The sequence below is a fragment of the Carcharhinus amblyrhynchos genome, chromosome 3 (genome assembly GCF_965287045.1).
Source record: "Carcharhinus amblyrhynchos chromosome 3, sCarAmb.v2.hapA, whole genome shotgun sequence".
NCBI lineage: Eukaryota > Metazoa > Chordata > Chondrichthyes > Carcharhiniformes > Carcharhinidae > Carcharhinus > Carcharhinus amblyrhynchos.
The window spans coordinates 85,020,719-85,031,119 of NC_137326.1; the positions used below are offsets into that span (position 1 = coordinate 85,020,719).

General features: G+C 38.6%; 1 protein-coding gene across 2 annotated transcripts in view; it reads left to right on the top strand.

Annotated features, from left to right (window-relative positions):
- otos (otospiralin) overlaps positions 1-9,473 on the top strand; it is a 47,827-nt gene extending 38,354 nt beyond the window's left edge. Inside the window, exons 1-4 of one of the 2 annotated variants that reach the window (XM_080186382.1) lie at positions 7,429-7,517; positions 7,699-7,761; positions 8,059-8,085; positions 9,043-9,473. In XM_080186382.1, coding sequence (XP_080042508.1) covers positions 7,704-7,761; positions 8,059-8,085; positions 9,043-9,272 — 315 coding nt within the window. In that variant the 5' untranslated portion in view covers positions 7,429-7,517; positions 7,699-7,703 and the 3' untranslated portion in view covers positions 9,273-9,473. Of the gene's footprint in view, positions 1-7,428; positions 7,518-7,698; positions 7,762-8,058; positions 8,086-9,042 lie in introns of those variants that run through there. The other variant, XM_080186383.1, reaches the window with a different exon arrangement.
- Positions 9,474-10,401: the final 928 nt, after the last annotated feature.

The window sequence follows — 10,401 nt, forward strand, 5'->3', positions numbered from 1 at the left end:
ATTCATGGTCCCCACAAAAGAGATTTAGAAGATCTAGCTGCCAAGAAATGGCATTACACCTGGTTTTGAGCTTGATCTGATTCTTGATCTTAACCAAAAGGCCAAGTAGGCACAATAGCCCTCATTTCTTGGAGAGGGACAAACACACTTGAGCCCCTTAAACCACCTTTGTCAAATCGCCATTTATTCCATAGAAAGAGAGAAGGATGGTTAAGGAACATCTCATCTCCAATTATAAAGGGACATGAACAGATGTCAGTAGCAAGTTACCTGTCCCAGTGTTTGATTCAGAAAATCATGTATAATATAGCTGAAGTTAAAATAGAAAAATAAAATTACCTTAAAATTAGGCACAAAAATGTAAAACAGTTATTTTTTATTGTAGCTTTATTGATGATCAAGAATTGCTGACTGATCACTTCTTATAGCAACCTTGTCATTACCTTTAAAGTACAAAGTGCAAGATACAACCGACAGTGTTTAACTAAACCATGTGCAAAATGATACATTTTACATTACTTTTCAAAATGAGAACTGGTGAGTTATATTCCTGGGGTGCAGTAACACCATCTAGTGATCCTTCAAATCAACATAAAACCATTCTCCTAATATACCCAGGTTGGAATTTTTTCAAAAATTACCAAGTGTCAGGTTAAGTCAGAAAGCTGGCATCTTCTCCAGAGAAACACACAGGTTTTCCTTCCCACATTTCACCAGTTTTTTAAAGGGAGACATGTTTTGCATTGGCATTGTGAGGGTTGGGGCCTAAAGATGCCACCATGACCGGTTTCACTGAGATTGGAAGGAGCCCCAAATCAAATTGAATTTAAAGGACTCACTTCCCCAACACATGTCAAGAACCTCCCCCACAATGTTCACTGGCATAATCTCCACAAGGTTCATCAGTATAACACCACCCCCTATGTTTGTTAGCATAACCTCCCATCATTTAATGTTCGCTGGCAAATGCCCCTGCCTCCACCGCCCCCCCCCCCCCAACATGTTCATCAGCATCAGGATATCAGGGCTCTCCCAATAGGTCGCCTTCAGGGGCTACCCCTTTCAGGGCCTGCCTTCTTTTGCATAGTTTCTTTACATTAGTAACTTGGAAGGCAGGAAGATCTGAACAACATTCAAGCTTAGATTGACAAGGGGGCAAGTAACATTCATGCCATACAAGTGCTGGGCAATGATCATCACCGGTAATAGGGAATCTTAATTATCTCTAGTTAATGTTTTGTGCTCTAAATCACCCACTGTCCACATCCTGCAGGTTATCATTGGTGGAAACTTAACTGAACAGGCAGTATAAATATTGTGGTTGCAAGAGCAGGTCAGAGGCAGGAAGTCTGCAACAAATAATTCATCTTCTGATTCCCAAAAGCCTGTCCACCATCTACAAGGTAAGAGTCAGGTGTGTGATAGAATATTCCCCACTTCCCTGAATGAGTGTTGCTTTAACAGCACTCAAGAAGCTCAACACCTTCCAGGACAAAGCAGTCTACTTGTCTGGCATCTTGTGCAATTTAATATTCACTTTCCCCACCACTGACACAAGGTGACAGCAGTGTGCACCAGATTAAAAACTGTGCTGCACAATATGACTTCAGTCATGAGGCTATGCACTTTCTGAAAATAAGATTTTTCAACTTTCAACTGACAGGGATTTTTTGCATTTTGAACTGAGATAGAGCGAACTACTTACAAATGCAAGGCCACATGCCATTAATGTGATGAGGAATATTTCCTAAAATCTATAACTAGAGAAAGAAATAAGAAGAAATGATCAGGTGGTGGCAAGTTTCAGAAGCCTACAGGTTGCATATGGAAGCAAGACTTCAGAGCTGCTATGCAACTGAGTAATAGTAACTGCAGAGCAGAGGAGAAACAAGATGCAGTAACAATAATTACACGAGTTAACATCACATTTCGACAAAGTAGACACCAATCTGATTCACATTAAATTAGGCATTAGAAGGATGCATTTAAACACAATAATACAACATTTACACCTATAGAAAAACAGACTCCACATTCCCATCTCCATAAACATTCACAAAGGACTCTAGAAACTAATAACTCTCAATCATATTTTTCCTTTCACTCAAACCATTTCCTAAATAGACCCCAAATCAACTTAGATTGCAAAATGTTGAATCCCTGCAGTGCTAAAGGAGGCCATTTGGCCCACTGAGTCTGCACCAACGGCAATCCCACCCTTCCCATACATATTTAGCGTGTTATTCCCTCTGATAGTAAGGGGTAATTTAACATGGTCAATTCACCTAACCCATACATCTGTGAGAGGAAACTGGAGCACCCAGAGGAAACCCACACAGATACATGGTGAATGTACAAACTCCATACAGACAGGAATTGAACCTGGGTCCCTAGTGCTGTGAGGCAGCAGTGCTAACCATTGCACCACTGTGCCATCCTTCTCCTGAGTGGAGAATAAATAGCATCTCAGGCTCACATTATTTTCTGCACAACTGATTTTTTTGTTTTGAAATAAATCTGTCCTGAAAATATATATTATTTGCAGAATATGACAAAAATACAATCAGAAGGAATGCATAGCAATATTCTGCTTCCTGGATTTTAAATCCAGTAACTTGGCTACGATTGTACCTCATGGAGAGGTTTGGAGTAACGTAAGTATTTTTGCAAGTGTGACAATGTAACTTGGACTTCAGATGCATTAATGTACATTAAAGACCTGAGACCTCTTCCATTAAAGCATTCAAAATTCTGATGTTCAGTCAGGTTTATAAAGTGTTCAGCCTATCTTTGCATATTTTGGGCATTGCACCATTGAGTGCTGTTATTTTTTGCTTACATAATGGGAAAACAGAAACCATTCCCCATGCTAACAGAACAGCAAAACACTACGGATGCTGGAAAACTGAAATAAAAACATTAAGTGCTTGGAAATACTCCACGGGTCAGGTGACATCTGTGCAGACAGCAACAGAGTTAAAGTTTCAAACCTGTCACCTTTCATCAGAAGTGAGAAAACCTAAAAAAGTGATAGGTTTTGAGAAAGTCTAAGAGAGTAGGGGAAGTTCTCTGGTAAGTCAAATTAAATGATAAAAAGTTGATCCTCTGTTCAAGAAAGGAAAAAGGGATAATGCAGGAAACTATAAACCGGTGAGTGTCACACTGGTGGTTGGTAAGGTATTGGAGACAATTTTCAGGGCTAGGATTTACACACATTTGGAAAAGTGGGGTGGCACGGTGATTAGCACTGCTGCTTCACAGCGCCGGGGACCTTGGTTCAATTTCTGGCTTGGGTCACTGTGTGGAGTTTGCAGGTTCTCCCAGTGTTTGTGCGAGTTTCCTCTGGGGGCTCCGGTTTCCTCCTGTAGTCTGAAAGATGTGCTGGTTAGGCACATTGACCTGAACAGGCACTAGAGTATGGCAACTGGGGGAATTTCACAGTAACTTCATTGCAGTGTTAAGGTAAGGCTTACTTGTGACTAATAAATAAGCTTTTAACTTGTTTTAAAAGCATGGCCTAATTAGGGAAAGTCAGTGTAGCTTTGTGCAGGGCAGGTCATGTCTTTGCAACTTGACTAATTCTTTTGAGGAGGTGACAAAGCTCATCGATGAGAATAGACCAGAGGGAGTTGTCTGTGTGGATTTTAATAAGGCTTTCAACAAGGTCCCCTATGATAGGCTCATTCAGAAGATTATGATACATGGGATTCACGGTGACTTGGCCATTTGGATTCAGAGTTAGTTTGCCCAGAGAAGTCAGAGAGTAATGTGGAAGGGTAATTTTCTGGCTGGTAGTCCGTGACTAGTGGTGTTCCACAGGGATCCGTACTAGGATCTCTGTTTTTGTGATATATCTATAAATGACTTGGATAAAAACGTAGATGGGTGGGTTAGTAAGTTTGTAGACAACACAAAGGTGGGTGGAGTTATGGATAGTGGAGAAGGTTGTCAGACGATACAGTGGGATATATATTAGTTGTTGATATGGGTGTAGAAATAGTAGATGGAGTTTAATCCAGGCAAGTGTGAGGTGCTGCACTTTGGGAGATCATTAACAGACAGTTAACGGCAAGACCCTGAACAACATTGATGTACAGAGGGATCTTGGGGTTCAAATCTATAGTTCCTTGAAAGGGGCCAAACAAGTAGATAGTGTGGTAAAGAAAGCATATAGCATGCTTGCCTTTATTGGTTGGGGCACTGAGTACAAGAGTCAGGATGTCATGTTATAGTTCTATAAGACTTTGGTTAAGCCACACTTGGAGCAATCAATTTTGGTCGCCATGTTACAGGAAGGATTTGGAGGCTTTGGACGAGGTTTATCAGAATGCTGCCTGAATTAGAGGGTATGAACTATAAGGAGAGGCTGGACAAACTAGGACTGTTTTCTCTGGAGTGTCAGAGGCTGAGGAGAGACCTGTTGAAGTCTATAAGATTATGAGAGGCATAGATAGAATTCCCAAGGTTGAAATGTCTAATACTAGGAGGCATGCACTTAAGGTGAGAAGGGGAAAGTTCAACGGAGACGTGAGGGGCAAGTTTTTTACACAGAGAGTGGTATGTGTCTGCAACGCGCTGCCAGGGTTGGTGTTGGAGGCAGTTACGATAGGGGTGTTTAAGAGGTTTTTAGATAAGTACATGAATGTGCCAGGAATAGAGGGATCTGGACCAAGGGCAGGCAGAAGGAATTAGTTTAATTTGGTGTCATATTCGGAACAACATCATGGGCTGAAGGGCCTGTTCCTGTGTTGTTCTATGTTTTATGTTCAATGTTCCATGGGGGAATGGAAGTGGAGTCATGTACATAAATAAAAGATTTGTCTAAATGAGGCGTGGATGGCAAGATACCAACTGTCCAAATGCAAAATAAAGAGGTTAAAAAAGAAACAAGAATGCAACTGAACCAACAAAAACTAATGAAATAAAATGGATGCAACTGTAATGATTAAAAATTGTTGGGCTCAGTGTTGGATCCAGGAGACTGTCAATTGCCAAGTCGAAAGATGAAGTGCTGGTCCTCAAGCTTCAATGAGTTTCATTAGTTTAGATATCAGACATAAAGGTCAGGCAGCAGCCACCATCCTGGTATTAAAAAATGGTATTAAAGAAATGGTCACAACAAAATCACTGAAAAGGACTCTCATTCAGTTGGCGGCAGACCCCCCTTCCCCTCCGCTGATCGCAGGCAGAGTGACAGCAGACCCCCCTCCCCCCCACCGATCTCAAGCAGAGTGGCGGCAGACCCACCTCCTGCCCCGCCCTCCCGCCACTGATCTCAAGCCGTTGGACACTTGACATTTATCTCCTCACTAACCCCCATTAACTGGAGTGCCCGAATCAGACTTGTATGGAACATGTCTGTTTCGCATCGATTCCGGATGGGTGAATAAGGTGGTAAAGGGGGAAGTGCCAGTAAAGTTGGGTGTGCAGCCCATTAAGTCAATTTAAATGTATGCAATTGCATTTAAATGGCTGTCATTCCCATTTCGGGTGCAGTCCTGATCATGGCCATTTTTGAACCTTGGTAAAGGGGGAACCAGCTGGTGGACATTGTGCTACTTGGGCCCATTGTCTAGGCAGACCCACCAGCAAGGCAGCTTATCAGACGCAAATGGATTTCCTTTGGTTCCTTTTTGAAATGAGCGTGGACAGCCCCAAGTACGATATAAATATTTAGCAGCTTTGCGGGCATAATGAATTTCAATGTGCAAGCCTCCTGGTTCCATGATTACAAGAGTTCTCTGCAATGAAGTATGAGATTTCACAGCTGCAAAAAGAATTATTTTGTCCTTATCACTCCTGGGGGTAGCTTCCAGACAATGGGCCAACCCCGTTGTCATGTGACTTGTAGCAATTTTTGGTTCAGCAAGAAATCCATTTTTAAAAATAGTAATCAGGATAAAGTTTTGAAAATACAGCGTTGGATTTCTTCTTATGTCATAGGAACCCAACACTATTCACTTCAATCATTCCCAGTGGTGGCAAGCTCCATATTTTCAACCCTCTATCTCCTGAATCTCTTTTGAATTCCTAGACTCTGGTTCTGCTCTTCCTCACAAGTAGAAACCCCAGGCCAGAAAATCCCACCCAAAGTCAATAAACCTTTGCATGTTCTGTGTCTCGTCCATTACAATTCTCGTGGTGGGCATGATGGTAAGATACAGCCCTCTATCTCTGTCTCCACTCTTATCGAACATTTTACTATTTTAACATTCTCCATTATGCCGCACTTCTGCCTTTTAAGAGAACAGAGATCTAGCCCATTAATGCTTTCCTGATATGTGTACCCACACATTCCTCCTATTATCCTTGTAAACCTGCTCTGTACCCCCTCCAGTGCCTCCAAATCCTTTTTATATATGATGAACGGAACTGTAAGTAGTGTTCCCAGTGTAGATGAACTAATGTTCAGTACAGGTTTAGCCTTACTTTCCTACTTTGCAATTCAATCCCGCTAGAAATAAAGCCTCGTGCTTATGGCTTTGCAAATGTATGGCATATATGTTAGTGATTGGTGTGTTTGAAGTAATCTGAGATCCTATGGTTCTTCAGCCCCACCCAGACTCACATCTTCAAAGTAATGAGACTTCCCTATTCTTCCTACCAGATTGTATTACCTCACATGTATCCGCATTAAACTTTAATTGCCAATTATTGTCCATGCTGCAAGATTATTAATGTCCTCTGGTAATTTATTGCAGTTCTCCTCAGTATTGACTATCAACCCCACCCCTCCACTCCAATTTGGTTTCATCCAGAAATTTAAAAATTGCATTTGATTGCAAAGTGCAAATCATTAATGTAAATTGTGAATATCAATGTTCTCAGTGCTGGAACACCACCAGTTTCTCTCATTCTGAATAACTATCCTTTACTCTCCATCTCTGCTTTCCAGTAATCCATTCTGTCATTATAGGCTCATACTTCCAGCAACTTTGTGGGCAAAATATTTTAAAAGATAAATGTTCATAAACAATTCTAACTAACGAAGTACACTGTGAGATGTCCCCCTTCCAGCAAAATGTGGGCCATTAAATTGTTAATCGGTCAAAACCCTGGAACTCACTCCCTAACGGCATAGTGAGTGTACCTACACCTCAGGACTGCAGCCTTTCAATGAAGCAGCTCAACACTACCTTCTGAAGGGCAACTAGGGGTGAGCAATTAATACTGGCTTAGCCAGCGATGTCCATATCCAGTAAATTAATTTTAAAAACTTAAATTCATACAAATTCTGTTTTTCCTTACAAATGCACATCTTCTGCTTTAACATAAGAGGGCGCTATCGGATTAAAGAGCAAACTGATCACGTTCACAACTGGCAGTGGACCTGGGTTTATAAAAAGGACACATTATAAAAGTCTTCCAACAAGAGAAGTGACGTTTTTTTTTCGTAATTTAGCCTGAGCCAATTTAAACATTTGATCCCACAGCTAGCCAGCAGCACATTCAAGGTCTGAAGCTAAATTTTAAGTTCTAAATAGTTCTTTCAATTATTGCAATCCCTCACAAAATATGTAAGTATCAAACATCTGTTTGGAAGTCTTTAAGTGTAAGTTAAGACTTAGATCAGTAACCAAAATATGATTTCATTTAATATTTGAAAACCTTATGAAAAGTTTAATTTGTAATCACTGCTAAATATTTGGAGAAGCTGTGACTGGCTGGATGTCTGATTATTATGTTTTGTTTTAATAGCCAAAATGAAGTGGTTTGTCTGTTTTGGGCTGTTTGTATTTCTCATCTTGAATGTCCTAACTGGTAAGTTTAATAAAATCTGTTTTAGAAACTACTGTTAAATTGTTATAAACTTGAAAATAATTTAAAAGTATGAATAATAATTTAAAAATGCTATAACCTTGATTATCATTGATATTTTAAATTTCTTCAGGGTAATTTGACGCTGGTTATATTAATGTTACTTAGTAATCTAGATGAATCTTAAGATGCCATGTTGGCATTACTCAAGTGAAGTGTTTTATTTCAGGGCTATGAAAAGCCCTTTTGTGAGTTGTGTGGCGCTGAATCCTGATCATTTCTCCGTTTATTTATTTGCAGATGCCAGCGTGATCCGACAGTCAGACGGTATAAAATGTTATTTGACATTCTTGCAATAAAAACTTATTGGCTCTGGAAATGTATAAAAGTACTTTATTCCAGCAAGGTTTTGTTTTATTGTTTAAGTTTACATATTCTGTAATTATCGAAGTGTAGGAGTGGAATTTGGAGTTGATCCATTGAATTATTCAAGTATCATTTGGCATTAAATAATGATTAAAAAGCAAAAACAAAAGAGGTAAATTAAAGTTCCTTTAGATTTAGAGGACAAATAAACTACTTAAATGCCAGAAGGAAGCTTGAAGCACAGTCTTTAGTGAATACAAATGGGCATCTGTGTAGGAAATACTTGGATCATTGCATGGGCATGGGAAACCTGGCCAGCAATAAAAGGTCAGCTGAAATAACATTTCAAATCATTTTTCTTTGGCAACATTTTTATAATATATTTATACTGCATGTGAGCAAAATCGTACCATTAGAACTTAATTATAGTGTGGGCTTTTCACTAAGTCTTGGATGCAATTGGTTTTATTCATTTCAGAAGTAGCAATAGCTAGGGAATATATATTAATTAATTTGCAGTGATATTATATTGTTATTGAAATGCATTTTTTAATTTACCGGTATAAGGATACACTACAGCTATAGATCATTGATACCCATGCATAATTAAGGTATCAATGTACCTGTGTTATCTTTATGTTATTATGTATTGCAGGTACAAATACCGGCAGTTCATCCAAAGTGTTTTTTAAATTAGTATTAGTGTTATGATGATACCATATTAATATGCCAGGGTGCCCATATTATGGTCATATCGTTTTGCAGGTTCTGTGGAAGTTTCAGTTTATGTGGATATGTTTTTGTTTGGTAATTATGCAGTACCGTGTACCTATTTTATGAAATAATTTTACTGACAAGCACACAGACTGTATTCTTGTGTGAGAAACACCCATTTGTGGATTTTCCCTCCTTATTTAGCCCACCATGTGGAAAAACGAAGCCCACCATACTGGCCTTATTCCACTACCGACTTCTGGAGATATGTGGAGTATTTCCGAAGCATTGGAGACTACGAAAGGATCCAGCAACTGGCACACACTTTCTATGCTCATTTCCCCTTGGGAAATACAATGGGCTACGATACTCCTGAACAACAAGAAATACAACACGAAATACAAGTTGAAGTTGCAAAGGAGGCACATGAGTAGGAAAGAGAAGATACAAAGAAAGCACACCCTTTGATTTAATATGTAAACAAATCAAATTAGTGAACAACATTAGAACAGAATTATTGTAATATTATAATCTGCCTCATCTCTCTGTTGCATCTATGTAGCACACTAATTGTATAACTCTTTTATAATCCTGTCACAGAATTTGCTTGCATTGTATTAAAAGTTTCTCTCATCTATGCTCTCTCAATTTATTTTGGAAAGAAATAGTTTGTTTTAACCTTTGTGACTCAAAATTGTATTTTTTAATGTATGGAAGTGTTGGTGTAACATTTAACAATTTATCTGATTATTTATAAGGACGTTATTTCTTGTCAAACTCACAATGTCATAAATTCAGAATTTACTAGCCAATGTGCATAGATCAATTTGTATCCAAATAACTAGGTGAATTTAAATACAAGTGTCTAACAAATAGGTATAACATCACATATGTAACCAGCAATTCTATATTTCACTACTTTAAATAGAGATGCTGTTCCTTTAATTACGTAGTACTGGACTTAATTTGCAGAAGGACCACGATTTATTTTCAGCAAAGCATGATTTTATGTGTCCCTCATAATCATAAAATAAATAGATCATACTATATAACAATGAAAAGAAATAACAGAATGGAATCTAAATGCCCATATTTTTATATCTGTATAATGTATAACTTCCCCATAATTAGGTGCTACAGAAAAGTATTTTTTATTCATATATATTTATTGAAAAGTACCTAACAGCCTAAAGAAAGTTCTTATTTTAAGAGTATTCTACTGGGTTATAAATCCAAATCAAAGTCACACAATTGCACTATTGTAAAATTAGCTAATCTCAAACTGCCCTAGTTCTGTCAGAGTACAGTTGTGTGCATGGGCATTTTTCCTGTCTTCCAGTAAGCTCCTCACTAACTTTGTATTTTGGTAATCACAGGCAGAGTGACAATGTTTGTTCTCATAAGATGATGTACTGGTTGAATTCTCTGAGAGAGATTGCCTTTAGGTGTAATTTATTTATTTAAAATAGCTCAGTTTCTAAATTTCTTAAATCATCAAACAATGATTCACAAAAGTGTATTGTATGCACTTAAGTATTTTATTTACTTTCACAGTAAGTAAGG